The sequence below is a fragment of the Phoca vitulina genome, unplaced genomic scaffold (assembly GCF_004348235.1).
Source record: "Phoca vitulina isolate PV1807 unplaced genomic scaffold, GSC_HSeal_1.0 scaffold37, whole genome shotgun sequence".
Classification (NCBI taxonomy): domain Eukaryota; kingdom Metazoa; phylum Chordata; class Mammalia; order Carnivora; family Phocidae; genus Phoca; species Phoca vitulina.
Genome location: NW_022589740.1, coordinates 8,720,185 through 8,736,736, shown reverse-complemented (window position 1 = coordinate 8,736,736; position 16,552 = coordinate 8,720,185). Strand labels below are relative to the sequence as shown.

Below are 16,552 nucleotides of genomic sequence, written 5' to 3'. Positions count from 1 at the left end.
CGCAATGGGGTAATGGATAACCAGACTCTGGTACATCCATACAATGGAATGCTACTCAGCACTAAAATGGAACAAATTACTCATGCATGCGGCCATAGAGATGACTATCAGTTGCATTATGCAATGTGAAAGAAGCCAGACAAAAAAGATAATGCATGATTCTATTTGTATGATATTCTGGAAAAGGCAGAGCTGTAGGGACAGAAAACAGATCAGTGGTTGCCGGGGTCTGGGGGGTGGGGAAAGGAATTGACTGCAAAAGGTCATTAGAGACTTTTGAGAGTGTTGGAACTGTTCTAAATCTTGATTGTGGTGGTGGTTACACGACTGTATGCATTTGTCACAACTCACTGAAGTGTCATCTAAAAAGGATGAATTGTAATTGTGCCCTAAAATCAATAGATGGAAATCTAAGATAGTTCCTGACAGTAATTAATTACTCATTAAATGTAAGCTCTATTACTTTGCTATGGTTTATTATATTATTTCATAGAATGATGGTTTCTCTGGAGCAGGAGTAAATGGATTCAAGTCCTGGCTCCCCAACTTACTTGCTGTGTGACCTAAGACAAACTATTTCTTTTGTTCCTCAATTTCCTAATCAGAAAAACAGGAATTAGAATAGTGTCTACCACATAAGTTATATTATATGCAATAAATAAATTAACATATGTAAAGTACTAAGATTTCTTGGCCTATGGTAATAGATTAGCTACCGCTTATTATATTTATTAAAGAGTATTACAGAATATGGCTCAGTTGTCCCTGCCCAGTTGACAAATAATTTCAATTAGACCTGTTAGTAAGATATTATATAAAACAGGAAAAAAAAACAAGGGACAACTCAGTGTTAGTGAAGGTTTCATTTAATGATCCAGGGTAGAGCTCCCCTCATAAGCACTATAATTTCTCTATTCTTGAAATTAAGATAAAATTTGGAAAATCAGAAGGCTTTAGGGTTTATCTAGTTCCAATTCAACCTACCCAAAATATTCCTTTCAAGTGAAATAAGATCTGAAGACTTCAGAAAAAGCATTTATATTAGCATGTCAAAGGAATGAACCAAAAACTCTATCCTATATATTTTAATGCACTGGGGGGGGGGGGGGGGGGAACTACCTTCCTCTGGAAGACATACTTAATGAAGCCATTTCACCTTCTATGGACATGTCTCTGTCATCCATAACCATGCAGTCAAACACTGATTTAGTTAGCTCTTTTATTCCTCAATTATCTCCTTGCTGATATTACATTTCTCTGTAATATCTAAGGATAGTCTTTTATGTCCTTGCTATCTGTGATAATGGCTTTGAATCCCACTTAGGGGGCAGGGGAGTAGAGTAATGACCACTTGTGTTCCCTCCCATGCTCATAATTCTATAGAGCAATTCCCATTCAAGTTCTATAATTGAGGCTTTTAAATCAGACAAAGAGTGCTGCCTAGGAAGGATAGAGGAAAGTTCTCAAATTTCTTTTTCACTTAATAAGAAAAATTAAACTACACAAAAACACAAAATATGTGATCTCCTTTTGGGGGAAATATGTTTTCGTACTTGAAATGTTTGTGGTACTTAGAATGGAAGATGCCCTGAATGGGTTCCATTCTATCTTTCATGCCTATACCATAAAATGTGGTGTTATAGCTCTAAAAATAATAGTGCTTCTCTCTCCATGACTTTTGGAAATGACCCTTGATCCAATGAAGAGAATGGTGCCATGGTTGCTTGTTCATCTCATCTCATTTCTAAATATTTGATCATTTTGTTTGGATTGATGTTTGCAGGCATCTTTTGGATCACATTAAATACTTAAGCATTATTTCCTCTGCCATTTTCTCTAAATGAACTAAAGAGTGATTCACTTACGTCGTGTTTGGTGTCTTGGTGGAAAGTCGAACTCTTAAGTAATTAAACTTGTTCACATGCTATTTATTCTTGGTGTATTATCCACAGCGACAATGAAACATTTCATGAGTGTTATGAGCAACATCATAAAAGCCCTTAGACTTTGCTTTTCATCCTGAGTGATTAAGGTAATTCTGAAGGAAGGTCGTGCTCAAGGAGAGCTGGGACATCAAGGAATGGGGTATCATCTGTTTTATTACTCCATATTTTACTCCCAGTGAACTGGTAAACAATTAAAATTCAAACACATCAGTGCATATAATTCAGTTACTCCCAAAACACCATAAAAATGTCTCCCTGATCAATAATTGCTTATTATGACATGCATTTGTCGTGCTGGCTGTCAAGGTGTTTAGCTATTTGCTTTGTAAAAGTACAGAAGGCAAGCAAGGCTCATCGGCCTGTGCAGCTACAAAGAGCAATCCAGCTGTGGAAATCGCTGAGCCACTCCTGAGCTGTTACACACACACTCCCATCCCCACAAATCCACACCCCCGGAAGCCCAAGGGCCAGGGCTTTCGTGAAGCCTTCCCTGACCTGGCCGGAAGAAATGGATCCCTTCTGTGAATTTTCAAAACATGCTGTTTGTATTTCTCTTAGAAGCTCTTGTCATACTCTACACCGCATTCTTTTTTTTTTTTTTTAAGATTTTATTTATTTATTTGAAAGAGAGAGAGAGCACACACGAGCAAGAGAAAGTAAGAGCAGGGGGAGGGGCAGAGGGAGAAGCAGACTCCCCGCTGAGCAGGGAGCCTGACCTGGGGCTCGATCCCAGGACCCTGAGATCATGACCTGAGCCGAAGGCAAACACTTAACCGACTGAGCCACCCAGGCGCCCCTCTACATTGCATTCTGATTTCTTGTCTGAATGTTTCCCCTGCTAAATATGTGGTATTTCTCAATAGACTATGACTTCACTGAGGACAGGGACTCCTTTAAAGCTAGGATTCTTGTGTATTCCCCTTTACATCCTCTTTGGTGCCTTATTCTCAGGAGATACTTTATAAACCTGTGTTGAATGGGAGAATGAATGAAACTTTAACAAGCAAATATCCATATCGTGTTCCTTTAAGACAAGTGTTCTCAGATCTATCAGACCCAACAGCGTCTTTCTGTGTAATGAATATTTTATAATGCCGCCTTTATCACCCATGAACTTTCTCATTTGTAGAAGTCAGTAAAATGTCCCAACCGTTACATAAAGGAGAAATAAAAGAAGCAGACTACATAAAATAGCAGGCATGTAAATATGCTAATGCTTGAACACAACTCCACCAGAGAACTTAGTAAAATAGCTGTTTGCAGCTGTGGGAACCATCACTATGAGTATCACGCCCCCCTCAAAAGCAGACTGCAACAGGTGTGTTGTATGGGTGACTCAAATACCACAAGCAGCATTGCTGTTAGTAATCCATTTGGATTTGATGATTGTAAAATGCCCAATTCCTCATCAAATTTTCAGTTTATTTGTATCGATATTAAATCATAGTTTCCTATTTTATTCAGTAAGTTTGAATCCAGTTCTATGGTTTATTTTGATGCTCAGATTATCCTCACTTTGACCAGTGTCAATCCCTCCAACTGGCCCTTGTGTCTTTTTCACATGCCCCCAAAGAGCCATTGATCATATCCTTGCTTTTTGCCACAAGATATTCCAAGCTGATCTTACATTGTCCTTTCCTCACCCCTGGAATCAGTCATTTCTCCAAGCAGCTCTGACTCCTTTTAGGTGGAAAGTGGTACTTAGAAGCCAAGCTGGAGGTGTCGAGTGTGCTCATTTCTGTTAAGGTGTCACTCCTCCCATGTCTTCTCAGTGAACAGAGGTAGGGCGTGTGTGTGTGTGTGTGTTTGTGTGTGTGTGTGTGTGTGTGTGCGTGCGCGCATGCACGCATGGGCACTGAAAACCACGAGTTCATGTCGATACATGCAATTCCAACATGACATCAGAGTATTCGTTCTAATTTTCTTCCTTTCCATATTTTTATCCCTTCTCAGATGGTGAAAAACCTGACTCTTACTGTCCTTAGTATGTTTGCTTACTTGATTAATCCTCCGATATGTAACCGTTGCCCACACTACCCCCAGCCCCCACACAGTCGGCTTCCTCCTCATATTCTGGCTCTGATGCTGACACCTGCAACAGGCTTGCCCCTGTTGGATGGGCACCGTCCACCCTGGGTGGCTGCCCTTTTTGACCTGCACAGATACTGAGTGCCAGGCCACCCGTCCGTAGAGACACCCTTGGCAGACTGTTCCTCCAGGTGCATGCTCTCCTTGTCCTACCCAGAATGTCTACTCTGTTATCACCTGCCAGGCTCTTCCAGGCTTGGGGGCCCCCCCTCACACCATGTGGGTTCTGATTCTCCATGCCAGGCAGACCTTTTCTATGCATGTTCTCTTCACCCTGTTTGGCCTTCAACTTCCCATTCTGGGCTTCCTCACCTACTCCCCATCCTGTGGCATGGAGGATTACCTTGTTCTGATGTTTTTAGTGCCAAATTGTACAGGAGGGAGAGGAAGGAGAGGGAAGTGGAGGAAGGACAAGAAGAAGATGTACATGTATTGTTTTCCAGTCAGCACACGGGCTTTCAAAATGAGCAGTGTTATTCCTCATTTCACACCTGAGGAAACTGTGGCTCAGACAGGTTAAGTCACTTGCCTGTGGTCTCATAGCCAGTATGTAAGGGGGCAGCATCCGAACCCAGGCCCTGAACTCTAGAGCCAAATTCTGTCTACTCCACACTGCCTCTAAAGACTTTGGTCTTTAAAATCTGTTTGGTCTTAGGGTGCCTGGGTGGCTCAGTTGGTTGAGCATCTGACTCTTGATTTTGGCTCATGTCATAATCTCAGGGTCCTGGGATTGAGCCCCAAGTCAGGCTTCCCATTTGGCAGAAGTCTGCTTGTCTCCCTCTCCCTTTGTCCCTCCCCCAGCTTGCTCTCTCTCTCTCTCTAAAGTAAATAAACCTTTTTTAAAAAGAAATAAAATATGTTTGGTCTTTGGATTGTTCCCAAATATACAGTAATTGTATTTGGAGAAAAGGAATGCAGTTCTCTTGAGAAGCAATAGGTTTGTTCATTTTAAGAATAGTTTTTCTACCACTTGGCCCACTTCCGTATCTTTCTTTTGTCTGCAAAGAGGCTCAACAGGAGCATGGCTTTATTTGACTCAGTTGCCCACGTCGGGTAGTGAGGCTGGGGTTTCTGGTGGCCAGGGGCACTCAACCAGCAGCCTTACTACCTACGAGGTGGTGGTTTCCACCTTCTGTGGCTGGCACTTTTAAAATGAATCATCTTTACATTCTTGCCAGTCTTATCCTCTCCCCCAGCCAGCTCTACCCCTGCTGCCACAAGACAGCTTTGTGATAAAATGGGGAAGTAGATGCTAAATCTGGAATGAGGAAGGGGAGAGACGTTTGCTCTGGTTTCAAACACACAACCATGGAAGACGTCAGTCTTAATGCTTTCCATCCCCCAAATGCTGAGGGCTGGTGCATATATGGAGTTAGAATATATATATATATATATATATATATACACACACACACACACATATATGTACATATATATGTATATATATATTATTGTGAAATGAATGTTTAACACTATTCGGTGACTCATTTTTTTAATGCCCATTTGTCAGTGTCTTTGGGGTTCTTTGAAATGTGTCTTTGAAATAACTCCAGAAAACGTTCTAACACAGTGGAAGACCAAAAAAGAAAGAAAACATCTATTTGCATAAAATAGCAAAAGAGCAATAGCCAAATAAATTTGACTTCTTCCAGATTTAAGCATCTTCGGAAGAAAATTGATTTGAATGTTTCCAGATACAGTGTACGAACTTTTTCTCATAAAACCTTAAAGCTGGGCAAATATCCTAGAATTCACCTCATGTTTATGCGTCACCGATGAAGAAACAGAGGCACTGAGGGAAGTGATTGAGGATGATGGGGGCAGGTGCACGGCTGTAAGGCTGTAATTGTGTGTGTGTGTGTGTGTGTGTGTGTGTGTGTGCTGTTCACTTGTCAGTAAACACTCAGAAATAGGTATACTTTATGAGACAAGAAATAAAGCTAAGGCAGATATGGTTCTTGTTGTCAAGGCACACAAGGTCTTAAGTTAGGCTGCTTCCTGAGTTTTATTTCTGTGGCCTGAGCAGGTGGCCTTGTGAGGAGACATGTGACATTGAACCTTTAGCAGCAATACCCTTTGGAGTGTACAAGTCCCAAGAAAGGCAAAGGGCAGATGCCAAAGTGTGAAATTTGTGTTTTAATTTGTTTGCATTCGATTTTAGAATTACTTAATTAATTAATTTTAGAGGGGGGAGGGGCAGAGGAATGGGGGAAGAGAATCAAACAGGCTCCATGTCCACGCCCAGCGCGGAGCCCGATGTGGGGCTTGATCTCACAACCTCGAGATCATGACCTGAGCCGAAATCAAGAGTTGGATGCTTAACCAACGGAGCCACCCAGGTGCCCCTAGAATTAATTTATATTAATTAATTCCTTTCGGAATTTTCCCCCTTAAAATTGGATTCTTCAGGAAAAACAATCACAGATTTGGTGTATTGTAATTAACGACAGTAATCTTGGGACACAACTCACTATTTACCGCTATTTCAAGTTGGGTCCTTTTCCCCCAGACATTATATCACATATAGCTTTTTCTCTGAACCCTCAGAGAGAGTCCAAAAGCTATTTTATGCACTAGAAAAGCTACCCATCCAGCACACACATGCATGTTGCTGGGGAAGTTTATATTGATGAGAATCACTTTTAAAAAGCTAACAGGTTAAAAAAAAAAGAAGAAGCTAACAGATTTATGAAATCCTATGTGAGGCGCTCTCTCTCAAAGATCTCTGTTCATAGAAAATAAATATTATAATAGCAAATAAATTTTGCTCACGCATGTATCTGCTCTTCTTAACACTGCCATTAGCACACTTAGAGCAACTGGAACCAACATAATTTTCTTAAATATTTTAAGTAGTTATTACTTCTGGGAAATTGTTTGAAGGGGTCTCCCCAAAATACTTCTTTGCTAATTGATGTTTATGAACAATATGATATTTTAAATTTCATTTATTTTGTTGGTGTTTAGGAATTCCAAGCCCGAGGTTATTCTGCGTATTTCTCTTGAAATCTTTTCTAAATGTTTACTCTTATTTCCTTATTCAGAGTGTACCTTACTCATTTACTTATTTTTTTCAGTTCCCCAATTTGGCCTGCTGTTCACCCAGCCCCGGGAATACAGGTTTGGGGTCAGGGCAGTACAAGTGGCCAAGAGACGCTGAAGATGACGATTTATAGCAGACGTTGACTTGAATTAGTCACCAAGCCCGTCTTGTCCCTCTTCAGGGGCTATTTCTTGTCTCCTTTTCCTCAAATTGCTTGTCTTGAGAGCACAATAAAATCTAAGGACAGAGTTTTTTTCTCCCTGTAGACCACACTGGGACAGCTCCTTTTTTTTTTTTTCTTTAATTAACTTAATCAACTATAATTTATTGAATACCGAGTCTGTGCATAACCCAACACTTCACCCTCCCCAAGAGTTATAAACGTGGATCATTGCTAGTAGCTCTCCCACATCTCCTGCTTTATCTGCCTGCCATTTGATCTGCCTAATAAATCCTCACTCATTTCATATCCTTTTACCCACTTGCTCGGGGGTTTTTCTAATAGTGTGAGAAATCAAACCAAAAAGGCAGGTGGTTGTACGGTTGACTTTGCAGCCTGTTTTCCAAGAAGACTTTGAGTCATAAAAACGGGGAATAGGCCCGTTGGTTTCTTGGGGCGCCTGGGTGGCTCAGATGGTTAAGCGTCTGCCTTCAGCTCAGGTCATGATCCCAGGGTCCTGGGATCGAGCCCCGCGTCAGGCTCCCTGCTCCTCGGGACGCCTGCTTCTCCCCCTCCCTCTGCCACTCCCCTTGCTTGTGTTCCCTCTCTCGCTGTGTCTCTGTCAAATAAATAAATAAAATCTTTAAACAAAACAAAATGGGGAATAGGCCCCTTGGTTTCTGCAGTTAGTATCTGACAGCCTCTATCTGTTGCCTTTTTCACAATGGTCTAATTTCTTTCTCCAGTGACAGGGCTGGCCATTATATTTTAAACCCTTTTCATAGCTACACAGTTTTGAAATCCAATTTTAGTGGCGTGCACGGAGCGGAGATTGAGACTGTTAGCAGAGATTTTTGGCCTGTCCATCACTTATTTCTATTTTTTCTTAACCATGTCCTGCCTTTCTAATTCATTGTGAAGATCACTGTTGGGGACATTCAACGTTTTCCTCTATTTTTATCTTCAAATGATCTTTATTTGCAGCTCTGCCCATTGCTAGATTTATTCCAGCCTCTTAACACTAGGGTCATAGTTTTTAGCGTCAGCTTGGAGCCAAATGCCCCGCAGCTGAAATGACCACACCTCCGAAGTGGCATTTTCCCAGACCGGTCCTGCCTTTAATAATGAGCCAGCCAGGAGGCAAGTCTGTATCTGATTACAGCAGACTCTTGTATTAGGCCTGGTGCATAATTAGATGTGAGGAATTACAATCGGTCCTCTCTTTGCAAGATCTTTCAGCGCTATGTCTACTCTCAGCCATTACTTTTATTTTTAACCTAATGCGTTTGTACCTCTCTCTCTTTCTCTCTCTCCAAATTACGTATAACAACAAAAAAAGAAACCAAGGAAGTTCGGAGATTTGCAGCTTTAAAAAGACTGGATCCCGAAGAGATTTTCACAAGACGCTCCAGAAACAGACATTTGAGTCAGAGTCCTTGGAGGGCCATGAACCAAGCACACAGGTATTTTCTATCAACAAACATGGTTACCAGGTTACTGGGCTGTTCTGCCCAGGGCATGTTGTTGGCGTTTTAACTAGAGAAAGGGCTAGACTCAGAGAATGTCAGAGTAGGAGGAACGTTACCGTCTGACTCAGTGGGGTTTTTTGTTTTTTTTTTTAAACCTGTTTGTACCTACAGAAATCGGTGTTCAAATGAGAACCCACAAGTTCAATAATGAAAAGAGGTAGAATCAGAGGGGGGGCCCTCTCCCCATAACAGTTCCTGAGGAGACCCAGTGGTACCTCTAAGGCAGGCTGTGGACTGAGTGAAAATCCACACTGAGGCCAGGCTGCCCAGATTCTCTTCGTGATTTTGCTGCATACTAACTCTGTCGCCCCAGGAAGGATCATTAACCTCTCCAGGCTTCCTCCCCTGGAAAACAAGGGTGATAATAAAGCCATCTTATTTTATTATAACTTTTACTTTTATTTCCTTGTTCTGTTAATTTTTTTTTGAGTTCGTTTTAAAAATATATGTATATAAGTAAGTTATATCATCTGTACATGACATTTCAGGATGGGAGAGGAGAAATTAGGAAACATTTACATTAAAAAGGAGTGTTGGGTATGGAGACCAGCTGGTGTAAAGGGAGTAGAGCCTTAGGAGATCTGCTTGTCCGCCATCTTGGTGAACTGTTGTGTGATCTTGGGGAAGTCATGTTACCGCCTGAGTCCACTCAATGGGAAATGATGGGCTGCACTGGTCTCTTCCAATTTTAAATCTCAGCTCTCTGACTTTGACGTTAGTTTAGGTTTGAGAATATTTAAACCCTTTGGGAAAAAATGGAAGCAGCTGAGCTAACTAGGCAAAGTAATGTTTTGAATCTGGTACAATATGTTGAATGTATTTGAGTGATTGCTCTAGAAAAGGACAACCATGGTTAACTGGAAAGTTTGAGAACTCAGAGTTTCTGTGGAGGAATAGTTGAGCATATATACTTTGTGCATCTGTTAAAATTATACAGCCATTGAAATCTTAGAAGAGACTGTGGAAAATGTGGGAAATACTAATGTGTGAAACCAAAATCAAGAATCAAACTCTTGAATTTGGTAGGAAAGATATGCCTACAGAAATATAGAAGGTAATATCTTTAGGTACTAGAACTCTTGTATCTTCTTAAAAAGTATTCTTTTCTCAATTTTACACAGTTTCTATAACAAGTACTTATTAATTATTCAGGGAAAGCTTTTTTTTAAAGCATTTTTTGGACTTATTTATTTTATAGAGAGAGTGAGAGAGAGAGCATGTTCATGTGAGGAAGGGAGAGGGAGAAGAAGAGACTCTCAAGCAGACTCCCCACTGAATGCAGACCCTGACTCGGGGTTTGATCTCAAGACCCTGAGATCATGACTAGAGCTGAAACCAAGAGTCGGATGCTTAACCGACTGAGCCACCCAGGCGCCCCAAGGGAAGTGAACTGTCTTAGTCAACTTGGGCTGAATAATAGAGTACAATAGACTGGGGTAGCTAAAACACCAGACATTTATTTCTCACAGTTCAGAAGTGGGGAGGTCCAAGATCAAGGTGTCAGCTGATTTGGTCCTGGTTTGCAGACACCTTGTTGTATTACCACACAGTGGAGACTGAGAGAGAGAACAAACTTTCTCATGTCTCTTTTAAGGGCACTAATTCCATTCATGAAGGCCCCATCTTCATGACCTGATCACCTCCCAAAGGCCCTACCTCCCAATAGCCCATTGGGCATTAGGATTTCAACACAAGAATTTTTCAGGGACACAAACATTCAAGTTCATAACACTAGTAACATTGACAACAAATAGTAACTAACACAGGGGGTTGTTTGAGTATTCAATGAGTTAATATGTGTAAAGCATTTAGGTTGATGCCAGCTCACTCTTAGTGCCCATACATGCTAAGTAAAATAAACCAGTCACAAAAAACCAAAAATGGTATAATTCCACTTATGTGAGGTCCCTAGAGTAGTCAGGTTCCTAGAGACTGAGAATAGATTGGTGGTTGTCAGGAATTGCAGGGAGTGGGAGGAATGGAAATTATCTTGTAATGGGTACAGACTTGCAGTACTGATGAAAAGAGTTGTGGATGGTGGGTTGCACAACAGTGTGAATGTACTTCACACTACTGAGCTGTACTCTAAGAAATGATGAAGATGGTAATTTTATGTTCGGTATATTTTACCACAATTAAAAATTTTTTTCTAGAAAGCTAAGGCTCTATTCCAACTTGGTCCATTTTATAGATGGGAAAAATAAAACAAAGGGGAAGAAATTTGTCCAAGTTTTATAGGGCATCTTCTGAACTTTATAGGGCATCTATAGAGTTTTCAGCTTTCAGGTGCTCCCATTATAAGCATCTCACCATGTTGAATGGTGAATGACTGGAGAGTTTTAATATAATACCGATTTTTCCAACAACATGGTCTCTACTGCCCAGCTGACTCCTTAATCTGAGCTCTACGGAGGAATCAGCCGTCAGTTCCCGTGCTGAATATAGTGGGCTTCCTGAAGCGTGGGATATCTGTACTCTGTAGGAGATTTTTACGGGATTTTTCATTGGTAATTTTGACTAAATTCAGCTTTTATTTTACATCATGACCTACTAAATTTTTCCTTGTCTTGGTCAGACGGAAGCCACACCAGGTATCTCAACAAAAGAAATTTAACATAGAGATTGGTTAAACAATTTTGGAGGATCGAGAGAAACAAACAGGAAAATTCAAGTCCTACAGAAATTTTAAGAGTAGGAAACAGCATGCCATGCTGGGGCTGGGGCCCCGGGCAGTGGCTCTAAAACTGAAGCTTCACTGCAATCCCTGGAGGGCTTGTTTGAACTCACAGTGCTGGACCCCACCCCAGAGTTTCTGATTCATTAGGTCGGAGTGGTGCTTGATAATTTGCTTTTCTAATTAGCATTTCCCAAGAGATGCTGAGGCTACTGGTCCCAAGACCAGACTCAGGAACCACGGGTCTGGTGGGAAGAGTTTGGAGTTATCAGAACCTAGAAGCTCCAAAGAGTGGCCTTAGAGCTGGGACTCAAATTTCTCGGGAGGGGGCCGGACCTGGCTGGAGGTGGTGTCTTGGGATCTCAGAGGAAAGATCCCACGCGGTCTGGGACTCTGGACTTGGACCTCTTAGGAGGGGGGACTGTCTGGCTGGTGCTGGTACCTCCAAGGAGGTAAGAGGAGGATGGTTCTGGAAGTGCCCAAACTAGCTGGAGGCTAGAGCCGATGGCCACTACCAAGGTGTGAGGAACTGCAACGAAGAGGGAGGGGCCAGTCCCCTCTCCCTCCTCCAGCCATCCAGTCTCCCTATAGTGCGCCCTACTGGCAGGACCCAAAAGGAGTGGTGGCAAAGCCAAAATATGACTTGCTGAGTACCAGGCCCAGCATCAGAGAGCAGAGTATAAAATTTGGAGCTGAGAGAGAATAGGTAAATGACCCTCACCCCCATGAAGCACACTCATTCAGCATACTAACAGTACTCAATTAAGTCCTCAGCTAGGTTGTGGAGCCAAGTTACGCAAAGGTATGTTAAGTGTTAGAGTAATAGTCACCATGCAGAGATGCTCAGACAGTGAGACAACGAGCAACATCTTCCATGTCACTCCCATTCTTGGCACCTTCTGAGTGGAATGTGGAGGCCAAGTTCCCGAATTTACGTAAGTTCAATACATATATGATGCAACTCCATGGTACACATATATTCCATTAAATTAGATTATATTATACATAATACTGTAAACCTTCCTTTTTCATATTAACAATACACTGTGCTGTGATCATCTTTCTCTTCCAGGGAATACATATTTACTTGGGTTTTCTTTAAATGGCTGTATAACATTCCGTTAGATGAAAGTTCCCAAATCTTTTAATGCTACCTCTTTGGGGGGATATTTAGACAGTTTCTGTTATTTTGTTACTACAGTGTTCCAGAGCTGCTCTTGTCCTCACAATCCTTGCTCACTTGTCCAGTTATACCCTTAGGATGAATTCTGGAGATTATATATAGAGAGAGAGACATCCTTTCAAAGAAACTTGGTAAATTCAATTCATTTTCCCAAGGCTCTCATAAATTCTAAGCCAAAAAAAGTATCAGTAATTAAAGTGCTAATATTGATTATTGCTAGCACATTTGGTTAGGTAAAATTTATGATCTAGCAGAGTAGCACTTTTATAATGTAGATGGGTATCACAGGAAGGATATATTATAGAGAATTTGTATAGTAGCATGTCCATTCAGTAGAACTTTAGGATAACATTTTACCATTATTATAGTAGTTCATCTATATTCTTATGATGTATCATTGATTGTGGGTATATAGTCTTTGCCAAGTCTTTGGTTGGATTTACCATTCCCCATTACTGAAACGTTCCTAATGGAATAAAGCATCTGCTTTGTGAAAGCTTTCAGACTCTTTTTTCAAACACACTGTGACTAAAAGTGGACACTACTTGAATAGCAAATGGCTTTTCTGCTTTTTGTTCTGGCGCTTTTTCCTATAACTGTTACCAAAGAAGAGTATTCACAGCCCCACATCTCTGTCTTCAGAAGCATAATATTCAGTTTGGGAATTTATATAAGGTTTAATTTGGAAGGCTCCTCTCAGGTCATCTTATTTTCCAGTTTCAAAAGCCAGCTTCTGAAATTGAGATTAGGACGAGATCCCTATATACCCCCGTCCAGACTCCTCTCTGTTAAACCTCTTCCAGTTCTGTTCTGCTTGAGTGTGGGACATGAGCGAGGTTCCCAAGAGACTTGGCTCCCAATCTCCAGAAAACAACATGCCCCAAACTAATAGGAACACAGTGCTCTTTTCAAGCCTTTCCTCAAGGACTGGTTTATCCACATCCGATGAGTAATTACCTGCTTCCAGGTGGGAAGGAGACATTTAATTTTAGGATATTCAGGCCAGGAAGCAAAGTTGTGGCTTTTGTCAAACCCCCAGTTTGCTCAGAAGCAACTTGAGGCCCGATTCTGTAATCCCACGTGGGTGCAGGGATGAGACATCGCGGATGCTTTCGTTCTCATTTTAGACCCACGATCTCTGTCACAAGATGGGTCTCTTCTTGCAGGCTCGCCCCCGCCACTTAAACGTGCTGTGTGACGTGTCTGGGAAAGGGCCCCTCACTGCCTGTGGCTTCGACCTCCGCAGCCTGCAGCCTGATCAGCAGCTGGAGAACCTCCTGCAACAAGTGAGTGCCGAGGACTTCGAGAAGCAGAATGAAGAGGCCCGGAGGACCAATCGGCAGGCGGAGCTCTTTGCCCTGTACCCATCGGTGGACGAGGTGGGTGCAACCCTCTCCATGCTGGAGAATTTCAGGGAGGAACAGAGTCTCCAGGAGAGTATTATCGTTTGTCATGACCGGATAGCGCTGTCAGGATGCTTAATTGTATGATTTCTGGCCCGTTCTTTTCACTTATCCAACAGGATAGCAAAGTTGGTTATTGATCAGTCCTGCCAATGAGATTGTGATAATAACAACCAGGATTTTCATTGCTCTTTACAAAACACTTTCACTGATTTTGTCTCATTTAATCCTCACAACATTTCAAGGGTCTGCATGCAGTGATCTCGCTCATTAAGTCAAACCATTCAGTTATTTGGGGGTATGTTTTGCGGATAATCCATCAAGGTGTGCGTTACTTGAACTTTGATATCCTCAAGTGTTGAGATCTTTTTAAAAATAATCTCTATGAACAACCTGAAGAGAATTGCTTTGAAATCATTCCAGTCTAAAATGACCATGGCTATGCTCTTAGTGCATCGACTTCAGGATCCTGATTGTCCACTTCTTTATATATTGGAGCTGACCGAGAACAGTTTGATCATTTAGGCTTTGCCTTGTGGTCACTCCCTGGGGTACTTTGGATGGATGGGATGAGAAATGACCATTATTCAAGCCTGTTTAGGCTCCTCATGCTTAATGGGAGGCTCTCTGTCTTTCCTCTGTCTGTCAGAATGTCTTTGCTTCTGGTTCTTGCCCAAACTGGCTACAGCAATAAGCTCTGCTGTCCAAATTTTATTGAAAGTTCAGTTGCAAGATATACGATCTAGGGAGCATTTTTGCTTAAAAGATAAGCCATCCATCCATGCCTCTACATGTTTGACATTTAATGTTCAGATCAAGCAGGAAGACCATCAGGGAGCAGGCTTCTTAAACCTTGTGAATCCCACACCCCTGGGCATTGTATTTGCTGACTTGCCCTGGGATGAGCTTACCACTGGGCAGCAAAAAGCATAGTAAGGGAGGCAGCAGTCAAGAGATGTGATATCATGTCCACTGTGCAAATATTATTGAGGACACAGACCTATTCCTCACCCAGCATCTACCTCAATTAGGATCCAGAGGGGAATTATCTGTCAAGCCTTCGGACAGGGAAGAAGTTGCATCCACTGGGGAAATAGGAACACTTAGGAGACTATGAGCATCTTGTAATCTGCTCTCCTAAAGTCTTTACTTAGGGTCAAATTTCTGTTTGCTGCTACTAAATCACTTCCTTCCTTCCTTCCTTCCTTCTTTCTTTCTTTCTTTCTTTCTTTCTTTCTTTCTTTCTTTCTTTCTTTCTTTCTTTCTTTCTCTCTCTCTCTCTCTTTCTCTCTCTCTCTTTCTCTCTCTCTCTCTCTTTCTTTCTTTCTTTCTTTCTTATCCTTATATTCCAGCCCCTTGATTTTCTCACCTATTTATTTCATTTGCAGTGGCCTCAAATCCTTTTCTGAATGAGGCAGGTTAAAAATAAATATGAATAATGTGGGCAGTGTCATCACCTCCATTCTTCAGATTGCAGAGTAAGGGTCAGGGAGGTTAAGGAACTTGTTCAAGATTCAGCAGGCAAATTAAAGTACAGAATGGGGATCCTAGCCTCTTAACCCCAAACTTTATGTTTGCCTGTTTATGTATCTACATAGGCCTACCTGGTATATTAGAGCACATAACTGAAATCCAAAGATGATATGAGCAACCACATTATATATCATAACTTTTCAGTTTCCATATAAAACTAAATTTTTTTTTTACCAGCTTTGTCAAGAAATATTAATCTGACAGATTTGACTTCCACTTACATTCCTTTTCCTCCCAGTTCCATGGTGGAGGCGCCCGTAAGTAAGAAAGTGTCCCCAAGTGGATGGCAGGAGAGAGAAAACAATTAAAGGGTGAGGAGGACATGTCTGGTGAGACATCAACTCATTGAAGTCCCCCTCAGGGGATTAAGTGGGAGGGTGTCCAGTCTTGCATTGATTGTAAGAAAAATCACAGACTCTGTGGAAGGAACTTTGTTTTATGGTCTCCAAAACAATGCAGAAACTCGATTAGGACTGAAGGTTATAATCTAGCAAAGGTCCTAATAGGCCTGCTTTATTGAGTGGAGAGGAATGCTTTGTAATTATTGTACCAGTTATTTGTAAATTGGTATGTCTAAAATGCTGGAGGGCCCCTATACCAGCCTTTAATATTCTGAAGCTCGTCCACACAGAAATTGCATTTGTCCTTGTAATTTGCACTTTCTCCAAAGATAGTCCTGTGGAAGAACAGTAAATTTCTGGCTACCTGGAGGTGATCACCCCTGCTGATTTTTTGGGGGGAACACATTAATGAAACTATTTAATATTACCACGACTTTATTTCCTGGTGAGGAGAATGAGAAGAGAGGTGAACTATTATATCCAAATTATGACTAAGCCTACAGAAGAGGTAAAATAGAACATAACCACCAAGCCTCTATGTGGTGAGTTCTTTCCCCGACTCACTCTCGGTTCTGTGAAAGGCATCCTATGTGTTGGTCCCTAAAAAGATGCCACTATCCTTTAGATCACAGAAGAGTTTGCATTCAGACTC

General features: G+C 41.6%; 1 protein-coding gene across 2 annotated transcripts in view; it reads left to right on the top strand.

The window, feature by feature from the left end:
* The window catches only part of DOCK8 (dedicator of cytokinesis 8), a 220,126-nt gene that overhangs the window by 69,997 nt on the left and 133,577 nt on the right, over positions 1-16,552 (top strand). For both annotated transcript variants that reach the window (XM_032427435.1, XM_032427436.1), the window contains 2 exons: positions 8,577-8,700; positions 13,790-14,002. In XM_032427435.1, coding sequence (XP_032283326.1) covers positions 8,577-8,700; positions 13,790-14,002 — 337 coding nt within the window. The remainder of the gene's footprint in view (positions 1-8,576; positions 8,701-13,789; positions 14,003-16,552) is intronic.